Raw genomic sequence first — 24704 nt, 5'->3', positions numbered from 1 at the left:
TCACAAAGAGTTAAAGCACCAACTAGTTCAATGTCTAGGCTAAAACACGGAAAATCTCTCGCTTGCGTTTTTTTTTTCTGTATTTATTTCAAGTACAAAGTTAAAATGCCTTTTTATGTTATCTTTTTGCTTCCGTAATAATAATAATATAGAAGAGAAAAATAACCGTGCTGTTCTATAGCACTACGAGACCCCCCCGCCCTCCCCCCATAATAAAAGAAGAAAACAAGTAGAAGGTATAAAGGAAAAAAAACAAAAACAGTCATTGACCGATAGATTTAATTTAACAATATATATTTCTCATAAAATGTTTAGCACCTTTTTATTTTTTCTTTTTTAAATCACCATCTACCTTCTGCTTACTTAAGGAATCCAGGCATTTGATTTTTTTTTTAAGGTTTTTATTTTCTAGTTTTTCCTTTTTTTTTATTGTTTATATTTCGTCCAGGGCTGTGCACAACAAAAAGAACAATGACTTATGGAAAATAAACACGTTCTCGTCACCTGTAGAGTCCATTTTTTGCCGACCTCAAGTCCACAATTTTTGTCCTCGGATGGATATTTTTGCAACACGAGCAGTGAATTTGTGGAGTTCTGCGAGTTTGGAGTTGTGCGGAGATGTAATATGGCACCTCAAGTTTATAGGGACCTGCTCTACCTCCAATGGAAGCTGACCAAAACCAAACCTGATATTTGATGGGTCTCCGCATTACGGCGGTACAAGGAAGCATTGCCTCCAAGGGAGGATATTCCCGTAATGGAGAATTGTTCCAGTGGCCAATTATAGTGAAACACGCGCCAACGCCTCTTTTGTTACGAACCTTTTTGCGGAAATTTTGCTCTACTGTTTTGTACCCATTTTTAAGCCCTTCCAGATTTTCTGAAGAATTCACAATGGCACTTTGGGCAAAAAGGAAGAAGACGATGTGCAACTCAGAATCAGTGCAATGTATTTTTCTTGTCTATTTATTGGTGATGTCTGTTATGTATAAATAGGACACATTAAATCCATCTATATAGAGCCATGTACAGACATGGGCAGTCAATTCCCTAAACAACGTTTATGTGTTCACATCTTACCAGATAATAGCGAGATTTTGATGTGTTGCCCTGGACTACACAAGATACAAAATGAGTTGCGCCCCTTTTCTCGAGCCTTGGTCTACACAGACTTGATGAACCGAGCCCTGGTCTACACAGACTGGATGAACCAAGCCTTGGTCTACACAGACATGATGAACCGAGCCCTGGTCTACACAGACATGATGAACCGAGCCTTGGTCTACACAGACTTGATGAACCGAGCCTTGGGCTACACAGACTTGATGAACCGAGCCTTGGGCTACACAGACTTGATGAACCGAGCCTTGGGCTACACAGACTTGATGAACCGAGCCTTGGTCTACACAGACTTGATGAACACTCAGAGGTGATGGGTTAGCCATAGGTCTCATCTTTCCTTCATATAGTTGTAGGGTGAACCACCACTGAACCTAAATTAGTGCCCAAAGGTTCTCCCGACGTCTATTGATCGACACACATGAAATGACAGGACTAGGTGGATTTGGTTGTCAAAGCCAATAGGATCAAGGTCCATGTGGGCAGAAGGGAAGAGTCTACATTTAGGGCGATGATCATTTCATGTAGTTGTGGACACTCATTACGCCATTTCTACTGATCGGAGCCTTAACTTTTCTCATAGATAAGGGAGATGTTATCTACCAGTACATTAGGTTGGCGCAAGGTTGAACTAGATGGACCTAGGTCTTTTTTCAACCTATGTAACTATGTAATCTGATAATCCAAGGTTAAGACGTCAATTGAAAGCTGTGAATAGGCACAATGGGTCAAGAAGAGGAACGTTGGATGCATCTACCAGTGGCTTGGAGCCAGAATTATAAGAGACTGCTCATTTAAAGAAGGGCTGAAAATAAGTGTCCCATTTGTGTACTCATAGACGATGCCCTACAGTTAAGGGAATCCTCATATCGGCAATGTCACTGTGGATATCTTGTCAGGCCGGGGCTCTCTGGCTTCACATCCGTGGTCTGCAACTAGCTTTGGAATGTCAAATATTAAAGGACAAAACATGAAGACTTCCACCAAGGAAGGATACCAAATAGGCTGGTATTGGTGACCAATTTACACCCAGGTTTTGTGTGTGTGGTAGTAAAACGAATGCGGTCTTCCACCAGAATGCCTATTTTTGGGCTGTTATGGATACTGGTGGAGTCTTGTTATAACCGTGGAGCTGCTCGTTTAGTCTCCTGAAGAGACCTCCTATAATTCAGGATGTCTTCACCAGTAACGACCCAACATTGTAGTGTTGTCTATATGGGACTGGTAGAATTTAATGGACATGTTCTGCTGACTGCACATATTAATACCGACAGAGGAAGGTTGAGGTACGACCACCAGAAAGAAGTCCTACCAGTCGCTTATGAATCTTTCTATTCAATAGTTTGTTAAAAGATCTTTTGTTAAATATTCCCAGTAAAAATTATATATTGGGCGATACTGGGGCAATGAAGATCAACCAGGAGTGACCTAGCCAAGTTCCCATCCAAGAAAGCAGGCCTGAGGATGGCAAGTGTGACGTCGCCGGCCGATGCTGTCTACATACGACACGTTTAGTCCACCAATGTGACCTCAAACTGGAGAAATATCCAGATAGCGAAAACATTGCTAAGCATCAGTTGTCACAGTAACCCGGTGATCTTCATAGGTCTCTGTGTAACTTCCCCAGTGTTTTATCGGTTTCAAATGGTATTTTACTAAAATGACCTGGAATACATAGAATCATAGAGTTGGAAGAGACCTCGAGGCCATCGGGTCCAACCCCCTGCGAGTGCGGGCGTTTCTAAAGCATCCCAGCTATAGGTTTATCCAGCTTCTGCTTGAAGATTTCCATTGATGGTGAGCTAAATGACCAAACCTGCTAAAATTCAGAAATGGTGGTATTATGTTCCACTGTGTGTTCACCAAGACCAGCCTCCAAGATTTAACCAGTACCATGTTTCCGGAGATATCGGAAACTACAATACTTCTCTGAAGGCTTGTACACTTGAATATGGCCAAACATTGGGAACAGAAGTCTTGTCTTATTGTTGTCTTCCTAAGAATCTTGGCTTTGGAGGTGATAATACGTGTCCATGCCGCAGCTCCACCGTCGGTAGATTCAGGTGATTGACCGCAGCCTGCATTATAGATCCTATTATAAGTATTAGTCATAACTAGACATACTTCCCACACTCAGTTTTTCTGGAACCTTCCAGTGTAAACTCAGCAATATTTTCAGCACAGTAGCACAAAATAGAGAAAAATGACTTTAATAAGAAAAATATAACTAACGTTGACAAATAATGTTCTTATCCAATTAGGAGACCTGCACGATGCCAGCACTTTAGGCTGACGGCAAACAACAGCCTGGAATAAGAGAGTGGATCCCACCTAACGCGGGAGGTCATCATGTAGCTAAGTCATAAGATATAACATTTGTGCCAAGAACTCCACAAGGTTAGTTGGTGGCAAGAAGCTCAATTGGATGGTCGGCTAGGAGTCTACAAGTCCGAGATGTCGCAAACAGCCCCTGGCTGCCCGATCATTAAAAAGTAAAACAACAACACGGTGATTAAACACAGGCCGAGTGGAACATAAAACAATATGAGAACTGAAAACGTTACGACACAGCCCTGCCTTCATCAAGTACTTGGACACAAAAAAAAATTAAAAAAAATGTTCACATCATATACAAAAGGAGAAGACTGAGGGTCAAAGTCAACCCTTCTCAACACAAAAAAAACACAAGATGAATGTAAGCAACAGCTATCAGAATGTTCCATCTGGTTACATAATATAAAATAGCAGAGGGGTGGTTGTGGACCCCACGACTGTACCACCATCCCCTGCAGTCTAAAACCCCAGAATCCCAGTATCACTGATGTTCATACAACATAGTAACGATCATATAACAACCCCTCTGAGATGAGGGCTATTCGAGAGCATGTATATCTTGAAGACCTTTTCTATAAACAGGAGTATAAAAAAGCAGTTATTTGTATTGTCGGATGTTGTGGGATGACTAAAAACATCTTCCTTCCGCTGGAGGTGCATGAGGCTGGTCTTGCCTGAGATGCTCCATTGGAAGCTCAGTATGATTTAGCACTCATTCGGGAGGAAGCTGCCCCCGGTAATACAGTAAATGTATGTAAAAATCTATACAGCAAGCACCAGAGTTGGTCCATGTTTTGGATTTTGCACGTTCTCAATCAATGCAAAATAGATTGGAAAGGGTTTTTGGGGGGGGAGAAGCTGGTTTGGATAGAAGGTAAAACCGCCCCCCATTTCCAGATAGGAATGCTGTGATCTGGAAGGTTTGACACAACGTATGCTTGGGTTGCATAGCTCTCAGTGTGAACAGGCCTGGATGGAGGACAACTGTGAAGCCCTGGCGTTCGTTAGGACAGCTCTCCTGACTTTCAGGAAACCAGTAGAGCTGGTGCCAGTCTAATGCAAGCATGTTGGCAATAAGGCACCATTGACACCTGTCCCCGTACATGGGAGAAGACAATTAGTGCTCAACACCTCCAATTGCTGGGATCTGCCTATGGGTTGGGTAACGCTGCTCGGCTTTTTGACACTAACATTTGGTGACTTGTCTAAATAGCACCACGTCTGAACTGGAAAGATGGAAGAATTTACCAGTAACCCCACCGCCGTATAAAGGGGCGATACTAATAAGTCCTGTGTGTCTATTGCGGAAACCCAACGAGGCCAGCGAGCCAGGTGGCCATACGATGCTATAAGGCACTCTCTGCGAGTGTGAATGGGATTGTGTAGAGTAATGAGATTAGAAGTTATTTTGCCTCACGAGCGGTGCCAGAGGGGGTCTCTGTTGTGTGGCGAGGTCAGTGAGATATTGGGATGTTATAGGCACGTCTCGTATAGAAGAAGCACCAGATCACATAGTCAGCACCGTGATTGTACGTATGTCCAGGAAGCGCCAAATTTCCCCCGCGGCTCGAGGGAGACAAGTTCTCACTAAGGCACCGGTGGAAGCCGATGTTTTTAATCATCCCGTTTATGGAAAGCACCAAGTGTTGTATACAGTAGTAATAAGTTAGTACCATGAACTCTACATAATCTCTACAAGTGTGTGCACAATAAAGGTAGGACAACAAATATGGGCCGCTCTCGCCGGCAGAGGCCGTCCTGTGCCCGGAAGCCCCGAGACAGGGCAACAACAAGCTAAAAAACAGCCCGTCCGGCATCCACAGAGCCCCTTACTAAAACATCCGCATGGAGCCCGTGTGCAGGGTCTAGCCGATATGTTCCAGACTATTCCAATGCCTAGTCATTGCTAAGGACTGCTGCAGTCCTGCACATATCGGCCACACTAGATACACCGGCGGCTCCATGAGGACTGTAATGTGGTTTGGAGGTTTTCATAAAGATCACCCTGGATGCCGGACCAGCTGTTTTTTTTTCACAATAAAGGTATACTTCTTACAAAAGTACAAGCATAACCATAGCTGAACAGTTCCCACCCCCGCTTAAATCGCTAAAAGTTCCCGCCCCCGCTTTATCAACACTTCTGGTTAAATCGGTGGTTAGAGCCCCTGAATAATCACTGAGTGTAACAGCACCCGCTTAATAACTGACCGTTACCAGCCGGATAAATCATGGACGTTGAAATACTGATTACACAGGGGCAGAAACTGCTTCACTAATCAGTCACCGCTGTTACCACCCCTGCCTAAGTACGGACAGCGACTGATCTGCCTAATCAAAGACAGGAACGGACACTGGATTAAGTAATAAAGGTTACTATCAGAGCCTAATCCATGTAAATTACTGCCTTTGGTTAATTACAGAGTTACCGCCCCTGCCTAACCACCAAACGTCCCCGCCAGCGATCAACCCCTGCCTAACCACCAAACGTCCCCGCCAGCGATCAACCCCTGCCTAATCACCGAACGTCCCCGCCAGCGATCAACCCCTGCCTAACCACCGAACGTCCCAGCCAGCGATCAACCCCTGCCTAACCACCGAACGTCCCCGCCAGCGATCAACCCCTGCCTAACCACCGAACATTACCGCCAGTGATCAACCCCTGCCTAATCACTGATCATTACCAGTTACCACCCCTGCTTAATTACAGAACATCACCACTAGTGATCAAGCCCTGCCTAACCACCGAACGTCCCCGCCAGCGATCAACCCCTGCCTAACCACCGAACGTCCCCGCCAGCGATCAACCCCTGCCTAACCACCGAACATCCCCGCCAGCGATCAACCCCTTCCTAATCACCGAACGTCCCCGCCAGCGATCAACCCCTGACTAATCACCGAACATTACCGCCAGTGATCAACCCCTGCCTAATCACCGAACATTACCGCCAGTGATCAACCCCTGCCTAATCACTGATCATTACCAGTTACCACCCCTGCTTAATTACAGAACATCACCACTAGTGATCAAGCCCTGCCTAACCACCGAATGTCCCCGCCAGTGATCAACCCCTGCCTAACCATTGAACGTCATCGCTAGTGATCAACCCCTGCCTAACCATCGAACGTCATCGCTAGTGATCAACCCCTGCCTAATCACTGATCATTACCAGTTACCGCCCCTGCTTAATTACAGAATGTCACCACTAGTGACATTTTCTGGCTCTGCTTAATGATTGAAAGTTACCTTCCTTGGTGAATCACTGACAAGTACAACTCTTCCATAATTATTCCCAGTTACTGTCCTTCGGTCACCGCCCCTGCTTAAGTACTGACAGTTACCGCTTTTGGCTCATTGGAAGTTACCACCCCCGCCTAATCATTAAGTTCCTGCCTCAGTTTAATCAGTGACATTTACTGCATAATCCTTCACAGTTACCGTCTCGGCACTGGACGGTGGTCTCATCCTCTAGTTACCGCCCCTGCTTAACTGACCGCTACTGCCCCTGCTTAATTACCAGCAATTATCACGTAACTCCTTTAAGCTACAGCGTCTACCATCACTCCCCGATCTTGCCCCCTCAATCAATCACTGACTGATTCCAATACTACCAACACTTTGTGCCCTACACAAATAATGGTCATCAGATCCAATATGGACCACTGCAGCCAATCACAGAGAAAACTAAGAATATACAATAATACCACTGTATAATATATAGAGTAGTATCAGGTATATATAAATCTTACATCTTTATATAGTCTATATATATTTTGGGTCCTTTAATCTACAGGTGACGACCTCTGCCTAGCTGGCCGGGAAGAAGATGAATAGGGAGAGATATGAGCACCATTGTGAGAATCTGCGGCTGACTCCGGGCGGTGGCCTCGCTCAGTCGGCCGAGCAGGTTCTCCTCAGCATATAGGACGTTGTGCACACACTTGTAGAGCGTCTGATATTACACATACAGTATTATAGCTGTAAACAGTGATAGAGGTCAGCGCTGTTGGTCTGAGCTGATGTTTTTTTTTTTCCTGGCCTCTTGCTTGAGGCACCTGAAATTCCGTAAAAAAAAAAAAAAAAAAATCTAAAATTCTGTTTTGTTTTTTTCAACAACATTCTCCTGGTAACATGTAACATTGGAAATGCTGATACATCTCGAGATCCTCGATATTCCCGGTTATTACATTAAAAGGTGATCAGACCCAGACAATGGGAGTGAGATTTGGACAATGTGATGTATGCTGGGCACGGTCGGCCCAGAAGGCGTTAACGGAACAGCACCGGTCAGCAGACGTGGGCTTCAGTGTGTGCTAAGAGGCGTGGAACATACGTGGCAGACCACGACTTGCCCCTCCTTGTGCTGCTATGTCCGTGATTTCCCTGTCCACGACGTGTCGATCGTGGACCGTTTGCATTGTGTGTACATATTGACTTCTCTTTTTTTTTTAATCTGCAGCCTAAGAAATAAAGCCCAGCTTTCCCCTCCCCCACTGGACCCAGTGGTGGGCGGCTGCTGATCAGTTTAAAGACCCTTAAAACTAAAACCAGAACACCCGAGACTTAGCACCGGGATAAGGAGGGGGAGGGAGGGAATCTACAATCTCTAAAAATTAACTAAAAGTTAAAAACCTGAAAGTGGCTGCACAAACTCTCAAGAAACGAGGTCTCAAGAGGTCCACAGCCGGCTACTGCACTAAAAACTGGAGAGGGATAAAAGGATCCCCCCTCCCCCTACAAAAACATCAAGGTAAAAAAAGTAAAACGAGACATAAAAGGAGAGTGTAACATGGAACAAGAAGTTACATAGAAGTGTCTGCTCAGAGGTCAGGCCCCCCGCTCGCTCCTCGCCGATGCCGGACCGCTCCCATCAGCTTCTTCTAGCCAACATCTGACGGACATTCATTCCTTGGTGGAGCTGAGAGAGGAGCCGAGAGACTTTTTTTGGGGGGAGCTGGAAGGTTGGATATCGGCCTCGGGTCCTTTTTGCCTCAAACGCAGGCAAAAAATTCCTTAAGAGGAGCAAAGAGGTGACGAATCACCGGGACGCTCCAAGATCTTCCAAGAAGCCTTTGCCGGGCTAAACGGCTCATGTTGGAGACATCCGTATAGTGGACTGGGAAACCGAAAACCCTGGGGCGAAAGATGACAAATCAGGATTAAAAATCTCATAAAAACCCAAAACAACAATAGCGATTAAAGTAAATGATATAAAAATACATAAAAATATAAAGAATATAAACAAATACTAAAAGAAATAAAAAGGTGACAAGAGAGACATCTGCTCTCGTGAAGACTTTATTCTCATATATGAGGAGATTTCTGGGATTAGATCTGTTTCTTGATTGTGATTACTCATATATATATATAAATCTTATAAAAGTCGTGATATATAGTAAAATATGAAAAGAAGGGAATTTTGTTACTTACCGTAAATTCCTTTTCTTCTAGCTCTTATTGGGAGACCCAGACGATTGGGGTATAGCTACTGCCTCCGGAGGCCACACAAAGCACTACACTAAAAAGTGCAAGGCCCCTCCCCTTCTGGCTATACCCCCCCGTGGTATCACGGGTTCTCCAGTTTTAGTGCCAAAGCAAGAAGGAGGAAAGCCAATAACTGGTTTAAACAAATTAACTCCGAGTAACATCGGAGAACTGAAAAACCGTTCAACATGAACAACATGTGTACCCGCAAACAACAAAAACATCCCGAAGGACAACAGGGCGGGTGCTGGGTCTCCCAATAAGAGCTAGAAGAAAAGGAATTTACGGTAAGTAACAAAATTCCCTTCTTCTTCAGCGCTCTATTGGGAGACCCAGACGATTGGGACGTCCAAAAGCTGTCCCTGGGTGGGTAAAGAAATACCTCATGTTAGGGCTGCAAAACAGCCCTCCCCTACGGGGGTGTCACTGCCGCCTGCAGGACTCTTCTACCTAAGCTGGCATCCGCCGAAGCATAGGTATGCACCTGATAATGCTTGGTGAAAGTGTGCAGACTGGACCAGGTAGCTGCCTGGTACACTTGTTGAGCCGAAGCCTGGTGTCGTAATGCCCAGGACGCACCCACGGCTCTGGTTGAGTGGGCTTTTAGCCCTGAAGGAACCGGAAGCCCCGCAGAACGGTAGGCCTCTAGAATTGGTTCTTTGATCCATCGAGCCAGGGTGGCTTTAGAAGCCTGCAACCCCTTGCGCGGACCAGCGACAAGGACAAAAAGTGCATCGGAACGGCGCATGGGCGCCGTGCGGGAAATGTAGAGTCTGAGTGCTCTCACCAGATCTAACAAACGCAAGTCCTTTTCATACCGGTGAACCGGATGAGGACAAAAGGAAGGCAAGGATATATCCTGATTAAGATGAAATGAGGATACGACCTTAGGGAGAAACTCCGGAATGGGGCGCAGCACTACCTTGTCCTGGTGGAACACCAGGAAGGGAGCCTTGGATGACAGAGCTGCCAGCTCAGACACTCGCCGAAGCGATGTGATCGCAACGAGAAACACCACCTTCTGTGACAGGCGAGAAAGGAAACTTCCTTCAGAGGCTCGAAAGGCGGCTTCTGGAGAGCAACTAATACCCTGTTGAGATCCCATGGATCTAACGGCCGCTTGTACGGGGGTACGATATGACAGACCCCCTGTAGGAACGTGCGCACCTTAGAAAGACGTGCTAGACGCTTCTGAAAAAACACGGATAGTGCCGAGACTTCCTCCTTAAGGAAGCCGAGCGACAAGCCCTTTTCTAACCCCGATTGCAGGAAGGAAAGAAAAGTAGGCAATGCAAATGGCCAGGGAGACACTCCCTGAGCCGAGCACCAGGTTAAGAAAATCTTCCACGTTCTGTGGTAGATCTTAGCAGAGGTGGACTTCCTAGCCTGTTTCATGGTGGCAACGACCCCTTGGGATAATCCTGAAGACGCTAGGATCCAGGACTCAATGGCCACACAGTCAGGTTCAGGGCCGCAGAATTCCGATGGAAAAACGGCCCTTGGGACAGTAAGTCTGGCCAGCCTGGTAGTGACCACGGTCGGCCGACCGTGAGATGCCACAGATCCGGGTACCACGATCTCCTCGGCCAGTCTGGGGCGACGAGTATGACGCGGCTGCAATCGGATCTGATTTTTTGCGCAGTACTCTGGGCAAGAGTGCCAGAGGTGGAAACACATATGTGAGCCGGAACTGCGACCAATCTTGCACTAAGGCGTCTGCCGCCAGAGCTCTGTGATCGCGCGATCGTGCCATAAATGCCGGGACCTTGTTGTTGTGCCGAGACGCCATTAGGTCGACGTCCGGCACCCCCCAGCGGCGACAGATTTCCTGAAACACGTCCGGGTGAAGGGACCATTCCCCTGCGTCCATACCCTGGCGACTGAGGAAGTCTGCTTCCCAGTTTTCTACGCCCGGGATGTGAACTGCGGATATGGTGGATGCTGTGTCCTCCACCCACATGAGGATTCGCCGGACTTCCTGGAAGGCTTGCCGACTGCGCGTCCCTCCTTGGTGGTTGATGTATGCCACCGCTGTGGAGTTGTCCGACTGGATTCGGATCTGCTCTCTTTCTAGCCACTGCTGGAAAGCTAGTAGGGTAAGATACCCTGCCCCGATTTCCAGAACATTGATCTGAAGGGTGGACTCCTGCTGAGTCCACGTCCCCTGAGCCCTGTGGCGGAGACAAACTGCTCCCCACCCTGACAGACTCGTATCTGTCGTGACCACTGCCCAGGATGGGGGTAGGAAGGATCTTCACTGTGACAATGAGGTGGGAATAAGCCACCATTGCAGAGAGTCCTTGGCCGTCTGGGAAAGGGAGACTTTCCTGTCCAGGGAGGTTGACTGCCCGTCCCATTGGCGGAGAATGTCCCCTTGCAGTTGGCGCAGATGAAACTGCGCAAAGGGAACTGCCTCCATGGCTGCCACCATCTTCCCTAGGAAGCGCATGAGGCGCCTTAAGGGGTGCGACTGGCCTTGAAGGAGAGACTGCACCTCTGTTTGCAGTGAACGCTGCTTGTTCAGCGGAAGCTTCACTATCGCTGATAGAGTGTGAACTCCATGCCGAGATACGTTAGTGATTGAGTCGGTGACCGATTTGACCTTGCCAAATTGATGATCCACCCGAAAGTCTGGAGAGTCTCCAGCGTAACATTCAGGCTGCGTTGTCATGCCTCGAGGGAGGGTGCTTTGACGAGTAGATCGTCCAAGTAAGGGATCACCGGGTGTCCCTGAGAGTGCAAGACTGCTACCACTGCTGCCATGACCTTGGTAAACACCCGTGGGGCTGTCGCCAGACCGAATGGCAGAGCTACGAACTGAAGATAGTCGTCTCCTATCACAAAACGTAGAAAACGTTGGTGCTCCGTAGCAATTGGCACGTGGAGATAGGCATCTTTGATGTCTGTTGAGGCAAGGAAGTCTCCTCGAGACATTGAGGTAATGACGGATCGGAGGGATTCCATCCGGAACCGCCTGGCGTTCGCATGCTTATTGAGCAGTTTTAGGTCCAGAACAGGACGGAAGGAGCCGTCCTTTTTTGGAGCCACAAAGAGATTGGAGTACAAACCCTCGCCCTCGTTCCTGAGGGGGGACAGGGATCACCACTCCTTCTGCTCTTAGAGCGTCCACCGCCTGCAGCAGGGCATCTGCTCGGTGGGGAGGTGGGGCCGTTCTGAAGAATGGAGTCGGAGGACGAGAACAGAACACTGTCCTGTGCACGTGAGCACAATGTCCGTCACCCACCGGTCTGTGACCTGTGGCAGCTAAATGTCGCCAAAGGCGGGGGAGTCTGCCATCAACCGCGGATGCGGAGAGAGAGAGAGAGCTGAGAGTCATGAGGAGACCGCCTTGGTAGCGGTTCCTCCGGCTGCCTTCCTTGGGCGTGATTGAGCCCGGCCGGAATCTGAGCCCGTCTGAGGTTTTGTAGCCCTTTTGCACGAGGACAATTGGGACCTGCCCGAGCTTGGGAAGGACCGAAACCTCGACTGTACTTTTAGGACAGCATTAATAGGGTAAGTCGCAGTGCAGACATTGCGGAGTTACGGACGCCTCTGCGGTACAGATGTACATGTGCTCAAGGCCAGCTGCGCAAGAACAGCTGAAAAGGTTAGGTTGCCAATACGGCTGTGGATGCCGGAGCAACCGACACGCCGATAGCCTCCTAGACAGATTTCAACCAGAGTCCATCTGTCTGTGAATGGCATCTTTAAGTGAAGCCCCATCTCCAGTGCAACTATGGCTCTAGACGCAAGCCTGGAGATTGGAGAATCCACCTTTGGACCCTGGGTCCAGCGCTTGACCACGTCAGGGGAAAAGGGATAACGTGTATCTTAAAAACGTTTGGAGAAGACGCTTATCTGGTAAGCGTGGTGTTTCTGGACTGCTTCTCTGAAGTCAGCGTGGCCAGAAAAATACTCAATATCCGTTTGAGATACTGAAAAGGGACTTCTCCTGCTGTGAAGCTGACTCCTCCACTGGGGGAGCTGAGGGAGAAAGAACCAACCTTCCATTGATGGACGCTATAGGATCATTCCGTATGGCGTTACCATCCGGTGTATCCGGATTGATAGCGATGTCAGGATCAAAGTCCTGGAGCCTTATCATACAGAGAGTCCTCCTGGGACCCCCCCGTTCCAAATGAGGTTGGTCAGGAAGATTGCCCATGGCCTGTCTGGACTGCAAGTCTCTATCTTATGACAATATATCTGTCGAAACTGCAACTCCGTCCCTGTCCTTGGACAGGGATGACAGGTGGTTTCTTTGGCCACGACTAGTAGCGACCCCGGCAGACGAAGTGCTAGAGACCCCGGCAGACGAAGTGCTACAGGGGAGCATGCACACAATGGGACGGTGTCATGAACAGCATCCCATGTAGTAAAAACAGCACTGAAAATCTGTGTTGCTTTTTTGCCGCTGCCGACTAGCCATCTAGAAGTATATAGCCAAGAATGGTGACCGTACAGTGCAATGTATAGCATACAAGCATAAAGTACAAATGAACACTGCAGCACAAGTAATACAAGCAGCATAGAAGCCTATGCCCTGGCACCTCTGCTCTTCTGCTGCTGTAGACTAGTCATCTAGGGGAATATAGCCCAGAAGAGTGACCATACAGTGCAATGTATAGCATACAAGCACAAGTACAAATGAACACTGCAGCACAAGCAATACAAGCAGCATAGAAGCCTGTGCCTTGGCACCTCTGCTCTTCTGCTGCTGTAGACTAGCCATCTAGGGGAATATAGCCCAGAAGAGTGACCATACAGTGCAATGTATAGCATACAAGCACAAGTACAAATGCACACTGCAGCCCATGCAATACAAGCAGCATAGAAAAAAACCTGTGCCCCAGCACCCTTGGTTTTCTGCTGCTGTAGTCTAGCCATTCCAGGAGAATATAGCTAAGACTAGCGACTGTACAGTGCAGTGTATAGCATACAAGCATAAACACAAATGAACACTTCAGTACGTGCAATACAAGCAGCCTAGAAAGCCTGTGCCTTAGCACACCTGCTTTCCTGCTGCTGATGTGTCGCTCTCCAAGCGGGCATATAGCGACCTATGCAGTTAAAATACACATGTACACACTGCAGTATATATTGGGGTCAGCACTATGTGTGCCGCTTACCGCCCGCCTATAAGCGGGTGTATGGTCGCCACCGTCCTGCCTGGTTGCCGAAAGTCCGAGCTCGGACTGCAGTAATGGCTGCCGGCGTCTTCCCCAGCTCGTGTGAGGAGGGGCGGGCCGTGGGCGTGCCCCAAGTCAGAGCGGGAATCCGGCGTCCGACAGTGTGCAGTGAGAGGGCTGGAGCATGTAAATAAGGCTCCAGCCCTCGGCGCTGCTGATTGCTCAGCGCCTGTCCCCTTCCCTGAGTGACAGGGAGGGGGCGGGAACGAAGCGGCACTAGGCCGCAGAAGCCGGGGACTGGATTTATAAGCGCCGCCGCCGTAAAAGCGCGGTCGGCGCCCAGTCCCCGGCGAACTACAAGTCCCAGCCGCGCCGCCGCTCCCGGAGCGTCCGGCGCGGTAGTTCCCAATACACAAAGTCACTCAGCAAAGCTGCAGTGACTGTAACCCTTTACTGTCCCCGGCGCACTAGCACACCCAGCAAGTCTGGAGTGTGCTGTGCCTGTGTGTACGGGGACACAGAGTACCTGTAATGGTGCAGGGCCATGTCCCTTAACGGTACTCCAGCTCCGTATCCAGCAGGTTCAAATGGGTCTGTGGATGGAGCCCGGCGTCAGAGCTTTGAGGCCGGCAGGATCCCACTTCCTCAGAGCCCCCCAGGGGGATGTGGAAGGAAAGCAGCATGTGGGCTCCAGCCTCCGTACCAGCAATAGGTACCTCAACCTTACAACACCATCAACGGGTGAGAAGGGAGCATGCTGGGGGCCCTATATGGGCCCTCTTTTCTTCCATCCGAAATAGTCAGCAGCTACTGCTGACTAAAATCTGTGGAGCTATGCATGGATGTCTGACCTCCTTCGCACAAAGCTTGAAAACTGGAGAACCCGTGATACCACGGGGGGGTATAGCCAGAAGGGGAGGGGCCTTGCACTTTTTAGTGTAGTGCTTTGTGTGGCCTCCGGAGGCAGTAGCTATACCCCAATCGTCTGGGTCTCCCAATAGAGCGCTGAAGAAATATATAATATGTAAAAAACAATTACTGTGCAAAAGCTGTAGGCAGGTGCGGAGAAACAGCTGAAGAATGCTATCAAAAATAGAAGTATTGAAAATATATCAATTAACAAAATACAAAGTGATTGAATATAAGGAGCATTTTTGGTACTCACCATAAAATGTTTCTCGTAGCCTTCATTGGGGGATACAGGAAATCCATGGGTATATGCTGTCAAATGGAGGCTGACACTAAGAATATATCTTAAAAAAAGTTCTCTCCTCCCCAAAAGGCTACGCCTAGCCTGCCGACACAGATAGTGCTGAAAGCAGTTGGAGAAGCGAAGCAAAGCCTAGCCAAACAAGGGAACAAGCCATGTTCCCCGACGAAGGCAACAAGAAAGATTTTTACGGTGAGTACCAAAAATCCTCTTTTCTCACACGCTTCATTGGGGGACACAGGAAACCATGAGATGTCAAAAAGCTGTAACTGGGGTGGGAAAACTAATAATATTGAAGAAGGTGGAAAAGCAATCATTCAGATTTCCACCCAAGAGACCGATGCTTGCAGTATCCTTCTGCCAAGACTTGTGTCCGTCAATGCAAAGGTAAGAGATCTGCAAAGATGTTGACTGAAAACTAAGCAGTGGCCTTACAGGGTAGAAGAACAGACGCCAGGAGGCTTCTACTGCTTGAGGGAAGTGAGAAGTGCCTATCTGACGGTGCCCTGGTTTACCCTGATCTTCTGCAATGGCAGAAAAAAACCAGTAAGCAATGGCAGGCTAGAGGTGGTAGTCAGATGTCTGCAAGGGCGCACAAGGATAACCAACAAGGCACCCAAACGACTAAACCGAAATATGAGAGTCAGGTAGAGCTGTACCACTCTGACCCCAGCAGATTGTCTAAGAGCTGCTTGTAAAAATGAAAGGTGAACACAGAGAGAGAAGAAGGTTCAGGACGCAAAACCAGTTTGTCTCGGTGAAGGAGAGAATGGCGAAAGCCACCCTTTAGAGTCTCATGGACGAAATCAATGAGCGGGAAAAAAAAAAAAAAATCAGCTTGCCGGAAAGCCGGTGTGGAGAGATGTCTCGGAGGTTCTTGAAGAGGGAAGTGGTGATGAGCATCCAGGAACAGTCTGCGGTCAAAGATCCAGGAGAACAAGTTGGTGACCTTGAGTTCGCCTAGCCGAGGCGGAAAGTTGGTCCCTAGGAACCAACCTTGACTCAAGACCGGAATGCAAAGATTAAAAAAAAGGAGAAAACAGTAGCGCTGCTGTTAGATTTGTCCATATGAAGAAGGGGCCTTCTGTAAAAGGATGTACGGATGTATAAAGCCTTCGTGCTCTGATCCTAGTCAGACAAAACTAACCAGGAAGACCTGAAGCCTTCAAAACAGTCATGCTGGCATATTAAATTACCGAAAATTTGGGTGGAAGGGGAGACCATGAGAAAGGATTATCTGAATGCCTTGGGTGATGCCCAGGGACATCTGCAATGAAGAACAAGCGTTCTGGATCCAACCTGAAGAATTCTGAGATGAGAAGGCAATCAAAGGCTGGAGACCAAAACAGGGAAGAATTTCCTTGGAAGGTGGACAGACCTTGACGGCCATGAACCCCACATCTGCCGAAGGAAAAAGTGGGGGAGGTAGGCTACTTTGGAGACAACTGAGGATATAAAATCCTCAGTTGGTTTCCTGGTGTTCCAATAACACAATTAAAAGTTGATCGTCAAAACAACCTGCCTAAAGCCTCGAATGAAAGGGACCTGGTCAACACTCCCACAGAAGGTGAGAAAATTGAACCACTGCTAGTATTGTCCAACCCAGTCATCCAGGACGGTCAGGAAAAAAAAGGGACTAGGATAAAGTAAAGTCCAAGATAGTATGAGGGGTGAACCACAGCACTGAGCTAGCTGCCTCGAAAGAGGCTTCAACAGACACTCAATTCTACTCACGGAGGGTGAACCCAACATGGTCTAAGTATCTGGGGACACACTCAAAAATTTAGCCCACTGGAAAGTAGATCAAGAGGATGTCAGGTGACCCAACACTGGGACTTCTGAGATGGTCAATCCAGGTGTATCTGACCTATGGTCCAAGATATCTTGAACAAAAACGGACTGTTAAACATTGGGATCGTCAAGCAAAAGGGAGCACTCCTGCAGCCCATTAAGCTGGAACAGGGCTACCTGGACCGCTTTAGGGATAGGCTAAGCTGAAAAGATTCTGTCCGGACGTTATAGAAATGCATAGAAGCCTTAGAGACCTCTCAGCTTGGTGAAGCCATGTCTATAGGTCTGGGGCACTCAAGCGGTCTAAGGAAACCAGTCTGGTTGCACTGTGAAATACGTCCAACCGAGGGGACTGACTCACCCAGGATGAGGCCAGAGTACCCATTGGTCTGTGTGTGCAAACTGACTCACAAAGAGTCTGACTCTCTGTGGACAATGGTCAGAGTGCCGAATGGATTACATGAGAGGCCTCGCTGGTTAAACTGACCCACAGAGAAACCTGGCCAGATTACCATCTGGTTTGTGTGATACACAATGCTGAGGGTCTCAACTATCTTAGCTGACTCACGTATGAAGACGCATGAGCCCTGGGAGGTGGTCAGAGTCCCCTCAAGATCGGTCATGTGTTACTTTCATCTCAGAAGTCTGAACCCAGGCAGGAGATCAAAGTACTGTCTGCTCTGCTGCAACCTGTGAGGGATCTCGCTTGGATGAACCACCTGAGGAAAGTGAAAGAGAGCACCACTTGGTGTGCTTCCACAATATAGGCAGAAGAGATAGCCGGGTGCCAGGAATGATAGATAGAGCTGCCGAGGAACCACTGGTGAAAGCCCACCAGGTCTTAGAGGGTGACTCTGCTAGGATCAGGGCAGCGATGTATGGTAAGATCAAGAGAAGAGGTTGAACTGCTGCCTGATGGGGCGAGACGGCAGTCTGGAGAGGCTGAACCTTACAGTAAGGCAGCCTGGTGCAGAAGAAACACTGGCTGATTTCTCGAAGAGTAACACTCAGAATGATGCCAATAGAAGATGGCTGCGACCAGAAAAATGAAAGAGGAAGGAAAATTGGTGAGGCCTACTAAAGGAGGAGGATAAAGCCAGCATGAACGAGATTGGCTGATGGGAGACGGGCATGGCCTGCTGGGAACCAGCTCGGCTGCAACTGAAGACTGCGACTAAATAAGAGCCCTAACCCCGTTGAAGAACCCAGGAGAGCTGAAGGAGCCAACAGGGAATACCAGTCGTAGGAGAGGAAAATGTCAAGGAAATGGATGGGACCCAGCAAAGGACCACCGTGGAGTGAGAATGTCCTGAGTCCGGGAGGACGAAGTCACCTACTGCAGTCGAAGCAAAGGCCCAGCACAATGGACCAAAGCAGGTTACATGCATAATCATGAAGAGGCTGGAGTCCATGTTTCTTGGATTCCCGGAACCATGAAATGAGCCACGCTCTGGAGGACGTCAAAAGGCAAAAAGACTGTCTGCTGCGGGGACCTGACCGCACAATGGCTCTGCTATCCCGAGCGACCAGAGAGGATGCAGACTGACCACTACAGGCTGCTCTCTCCATTGCTTACTGGGGTGAAGTAGTGGAGTCGTTTGGAGCCGATCAGACGCCTCCTGATGGGATCACAATATGGGTAAGTGTCTGCCTGGACCTCTCTGCGTTCATTATCATAGACGCAGTGGTCGGCCGGGGAACTTGTGCAGCAGATGACACACGTTGTGGACGTCCCTCCAATATCAATAAATGTCCGGCAGTGCCATCAGCTCAGAACTGGCAGCGAACACTGGGACAAGCGGTCACTGAATACTGAGGACGGAGGAGACGGGTGATCACTGAATACTGAGGACGGAGGAGACGGGCAGTCACCGAATACGGAGGACGGAGGAGACGGGCGGTCACTGAATACTGAGGATGGAGGAGACGGGCAGTCACCGAATACGGAGGAAACGGGCGGTCACTGAATACTGACGACAGAGGAGACGGGCAGTCACCGAATACGGAGGACGGAGGAGACGGGCGGTCACTGAATACTGAGGATGGAGGAGACGGATGGTCACTAAATACTGAGGAGATGGGCGGTCACTAAATACTGATGATGGAGGAGACGGGCAGTCACTGAATACTGAGGACGGAGGAGACGGGTGATCACTTGATACTGAGGATGGAGGAGACGGGTAGTCACCGAATACGGAGGACGGAGGAGACGGGCGGTCACTGAATACTGAGGATGGAGAAGAAAGGAGGTCACTGAATACTGAGGATGGGGAAGACAGGTGGTCACTGAATACTGAGGACGGAGGAGACGGGTGGTCACTGAATACTGAGGATGGAGAAGAAAGGCGGTCACTGAATACTGAGGATGGGGAAGACAGGTGGTCACTGAATACTGAGGATGGAGGAGACGGGCGGTTCCTGAATACTGAGGATGGAGGAGACGAGCAGTCACTGAATACTGAGGACGGAGGAGACGGGTGGTCACTGAATACTGAGGATGGAGGAGACGAGCAGTCACTGAATACTGAGGATGGAGGAGACGGCTGGTCACTGAATACTGAGGATGGAGGAGACGGGCGGTCACTGAATACTGAGGACGGAGGAGACGGGCGGTCACTGAATACTGAGGATGGAGGAGACGGGCGGTTACTGAATACTGAGGATGGAGGAGACGAGCAGTCACTGAATACTGAGGACGGAGGAGACGGGCGGTCACTGAATACTGAGGACGGAGGAGACGGGCGGTCACTGAATACTGAGGATGGAGGAGACGGGCGGTCACCGAATACTGAGGACAGAGGAGACGGGCAGTCACTGAATACTGAGGACGGAGGAGACGGGTGGTCACTGAATACTGAGGATGGAGGAGACGGGCGGTTACTGAATACTGAGGACGGAGGAGACGAGCAGTCACTGAATACTGAGGATGGAGGAGACGGGCGGTCACTGAATACTGAGGATGGAGGAGACGGGCGGTTACTGAATACTGAGGATGGAGGAGACGGGCGGTCACTGAATACTGAGGATGGAGGAGACGGGCGGTTACTGAATACTGAGGATGGAGGAGACGGGCGGTCACTGAATACTGAGGATGGAGGAGACGGGCGGTTACTGAATACTGAGGACGGAGGAGACAGGCGATCACTGAATACTGAGGACGGAGGAGACGAGCGGTCACTGAATACTGAGGACGGAGGAGACAGGCAGTCACTGAATACTGAGGATGGAGGAGACGGGCGGTTACTGAATACTGAGGATGGAGGAGACGGGCGGTCACTGAATACTGAGGATGGAGGAGACGGGCGGTTACTGAATACTGAGGACGGAGGAGACGAGCGGTCACTGAATACTGAGGAGATTTCCATTTATCTGTTTTTCAATCATTTTGCTAAAAAAAAAGATCACTTATTTTTGATGCTTTTTTTTTTTACTTTCCAGCATTTTTTGCACCGACCGAAAACCTTTGCACAGAACTTTTCTATAGAATTTTATTTTTAAAAAATAAAAAAAACAAAAACCAAAACATTTAACTCCTTAAAAATATTAAAAAATAAAATAAAACGTGTGAAATGGTGCCACGCGCACTCACCGTTCCATCTCCGTGCACCACAGGATGTCCTCCTTCTCGTTCATGAACACCGGAAAGTGCTGGTCCTTCCCCTGCTTGATGGAGTTGGACCTAGTGGTGATGGTTCGGACTTTGCTAAACTGCAGAAGACATGATGATGAGGTGAGAAGAAGACAACGCCACATGGACAAGCGTCCGGACATGGCAGGATCCGGGCAGCCATGAGCCCGGCCACACCACAGATTCCTGGAGACCCCTGCGCTCATGTGAGGGATATGCAATCTACTGACACAGTGTTTCAGAGCCCCCTATAAGAGGTCTGCCATCATCTACCACCTTTAATGAAGCTACTGGCTGAAATGCGTCAGGGAATGAGATACATAGAAATCGTATAGGTTATAAGCCGGAGCGATGACATCACAGGTCAGTGACATCACGGCTGCCGATGAACGGCCTCCTCACCTTCGCTATCCTGCCGTGCTCCAGGCACTCCTGTAAGTCCAGGCGGTCATTTATCGTAGAGACCAGAGGCCTAGAGACAAAGGGAAAGATGGGGTCAGTACAGAAAAGGCACGGGACCTGAACACCGAGGATGAGAAGACGTCACCGCATTGTCTGGACAGGACCGCGCACCGCCACTGTAATATGTGCACTGATTTACTGTGAGACACAAACAGCCACCATATGCAATACCAGCAGTGCGCCCCCTATATGCAAAGCTGGCAGTGCGCCCCCTATATGCAATACCAGCAGTGCGCCCCCTATATGCAAAGCCGGCAGTGTGCCCCCTATATGCAAAGCCGGCAGTGTGCCCCCTATATGCAAAGCCGGCAGTGCGCCCCCTATATGCAAAGCCGGCAGTGCGCCCCCTATATGCAAAGCCGGCAGTGTGCCAGTTATAAACAAGGCGTGCAGTGTGCCCCCTATATGCAAAGCCAGCAGTGTGCCCCCTATATGCAAAGCCGGCAGTGTGCCAGTTATAAACAAGGCGTGCAGTGTGACACCAACCTGTTCATCCCCGGGAGGTTCCCCCAGAAGTATCGCGCTCGGTGCGCTGCAGACACCTCCCTGGCATCAATCATCACTGGGTTTGACTGAAAAAAAGAAAGAAAACCCAGCAGAATGAGCCGACTAGTCCAACACACAGTGACGGAGGGCGACAGCTGCACCCCAACACTATTTCACATGACCAGATCCCACCCACCCCCAATATCTCACCTCTAGGAATCGGGATATGTCCCTTTTATCGCTGATGCCCATGGCCACCACATTCTCAAACAGCCAGAAGAATGGCCGTTCATCTCCTTCCTTCGGCCGAGCTTCGTGGAGCAGACGGTAAAACTCGAAGAACAGGCGTCCTGTGCCCTCTGCGGGGAAAGCAGAAAAGCGGTCACCAGAGGAGGAGGCCTCCCTTATTCACCCCAGTATACACAGTAACACGCACATCAGAGAGGACCCCGAGCATAGTATACAGAGGTCGGAGACGATGGCCCACCCCCGACCCATACCTGCACTGATACATTGTATACAGAGGTCGCAGAAGAGGGACCACAGCTGACCCATACCTGCACTGATACATTGTATACAGCGGTCGCAGAAAAGGGACCACCCCTGACCCATACATTGTATATAGAGGTTGGAGGGCCCACCCCTGACCCATACATTGTATACAGAGGTCAGAGAAGAGGGCCCATCGCTGACCCATACCTGCACTGATACATTGTATATAGAGGTCAGAGAAGTGGGCCTACCCCTGACCCATACCTGCACTGATACATTGTATACGGAGGTCGCAAAAGAGGGCCTACCCCTGACCCATACCTGCACTGATACATTGTATGCAGAGGTCAGAGAAGAGGGCCCACCCCAGACCCATACCTGCACTGATACATTGTATAGAGGTCAAAGAGAGCCCACCCCAGACCCATAACTGCACTGATACATTGTATAGAGGTCAAAAAGGGCCCACCCCAGACCCATACCTGCACTGAAACAGTGTAACAAACTGTCAGCACAACACAGATCTCTGCTGAGAAGTCTCTACACCAATAATGTGACAATCCCACATCACACAGTCATGGAAAACGCGAGAGATAGGAAATGTTCTGTGCTTTCAAAACTCGGCCACTAGGGGTCAGTATGCTACAGCATCATTACACCACCATTACGGGACACCTGAACATGAGGGGTGTGAATACTTTATAATAGATCCCCGTCCTACATCCACACAAAACCACATACCGAACAGACCTTTCCGTGCTGGGTTCACAATGGAAAGATCGTTGCACGGACTTCCCCCGATCACCAGGTCAAATGGGCCCCATTCTAAAATCTGTGGAAAGATGTCAGAGGAGCGTCAGTGTCGGGGCCCCGCGCAGTCACTGTGCAGGACACAATAGCAGCTTGCTGATGGGTTCCAGATGGGATCACATGTGTCGAGGACTCACGTGTTTGCGGGTGATGTTCCTCACATCACCAACGTACATGATCTTGCCCTGGTGTCGCACCATTCCCACAGTGATTGAGTCCTCGCACACCTCGGAGGCAATGTACCGGTCTATCTGGATCCCGAGATCCTTTAGCACCAATAAACCTGGAGATAAGAGATCCAGTGTTAGCTGATCGAGTCTTGACACTTGGACCCATCGGATCTCATAGTAACTGGAAGATCACCTGTTGCAATGCCATCAAATAAGGAGAGTACTCGGACAGGTTTCCGCTTCTCGGCTGCTATCGGCGGATAAAGCTTTGGTGGGTCCTGGAAGTTACGAGGAAACTCGTGAGACGCATTCAGCGAGCCGCCGCGAGGTGGAGACCGCAGGGGTCAGGCGCCATACTCACAAATTCTTGGTCATGGTTATTGGCGAAGAAGAGCTGTAAACGAGTGGGCCAGTCATCTCGCCTCCGAAGCAACCCGAACGTGCCCTTGTGTCCACACATGTAGCAGTTCCAGGGGTCTTCTTTTATAGCTGCCTGAGCCGCACCTGGTCCCACCAGAAGGTCCACACACTCCACACAGAAGCACCTGGAGAGAGGAAGCCCAAAACTAAACAACGGGCACGGGGCGGTGCGAGCGGAGGCCGGGACCGGGCCGGGGGCGAGCGAGCAGAGGCCGGGACCGGGCCGGGGGCGGGCGAGAAGAGACCGGGGGCGAGCGAGCAGCGGCCAGGACCGGGCAGGGGGAGAGCTGCACCTGGTCCCACCAGAAGGTCCACACACTCCACACAGAAGCACCTGGAGAGAGGAAGCCCAAAACTAAACAACGGGCACGGGGCGGGCGAGCGGAGGCCGGGACCGGGCCGGGGGCGAGCGAGCAGAGGCCGGGACCGGGCCGGGGGCGGGCGAGAAGAGACCGGGGGCGAGCGAGCAGCGGCCAGGACCGGGCAGGGGGAGAGCTGCACCTGGTCCCACCAGAAGGTCCACACACTCCACACAGAAGCACCTGGAGAGAGGAAGCCCAAAACTAAACAACGGGCACGGGGCGGGCGAGCAGAGGCTGGGACCGGGCAGGGGGAGAGCTGCACCTGGTCCCACCAGAAGGTCCACACACTCCACACAGAAGCACCTGGAGAGAAGAAGCCCAAAACTAAACACCGGGCACGGAGCGGGCGAGCAGAGGCCGGGCTATGAGTGAGCTGCACCTGGTCCCACCAGAAGGTCCACACACTCCACACAGAAGCACCTGGAGAGAGGAAGCCCAAAACTAAACACCGGGCACGGAGCGGGCGAGCAGAGGCCGGGACCGGGCAGGGGGGAGAGCGAGCGGAGGCCGGGACCGGGCAGGGGGGAGAGCGAGCGGAGGCCGGGACCGGGCAGGGGGAGAGCGAGCGGAGGCCGGGACCGGGCAGGGGGAGAGCTGCACCTGGTCCCACCAACAGGTCCACACACTCCACACAGAAGCACCTGGCGAGAGGAAGCCCAAAACTAAACAACGGGCACGGGGCGGGGCGAACAGAGGCCGGGACCGGGCAGGGGGGAGAGCGAGCAGAGGCCGGGACCGGGCAGGGGGAGAGCGAGCAGAGGCCGGGACCGGGCAGGGGGAGAGCGAGCAGAGGCCGGGACCGGGCAGGG

The 24704-nt window shown here is 50.1% G+C and overlaps 1 protein-coding gene across 1 annotated transcript in view; it reads right to left on the bottom strand.

Annotated features, from left to right (window-relative positions):
* Nucleotides 1-211: 211 nt before the first annotated feature.
* Nucleotides 212-24704, bottom strand: part of LOC142297087 (DNA (cytosine-5)-methyltransferase 3A-like) — a 271093-nt gene continuing 246600 nt past the window's right edge. Inside the window, 9 exon segments of the mRNA XM_075341333.1 lie at nt 212-8584; nt 20655-20773; nt 21096-21165; nt 21642-21727; nt 21852-22000; nt 22875-22965; nt 23081-23226; nt 23307-23391; nt 23475-23658. Coding sequence (XP_075197448.1) covers nt 8443-8584; nt 20655-20773; nt 21096-21165; nt 21642-21727; nt 21852-22000; nt 22875-22965; nt 23081-23226; nt 23307-23391; nt 23475-23658 — 1072 coding nt within the window. The 3' untranslated portion in view covers nt 212-8442.

Source organism: Anomaloglossus baeobatrachus, chromosome 3 (genome assembly GCF_048569485.1).
Source record: "Anomaloglossus baeobatrachus isolate aAnoBae1 chromosome 3, aAnoBae1.hap1, whole genome shotgun sequence".
NCBI lineage: Eukaryota > Metazoa > Chordata > Amphibia > Anura > Aromobatidae > Anomaloglossus > Anomaloglossus baeobatrachus.
This window is presented reverse-complemented; position numbering and strand designations above follow the sequence as displayed.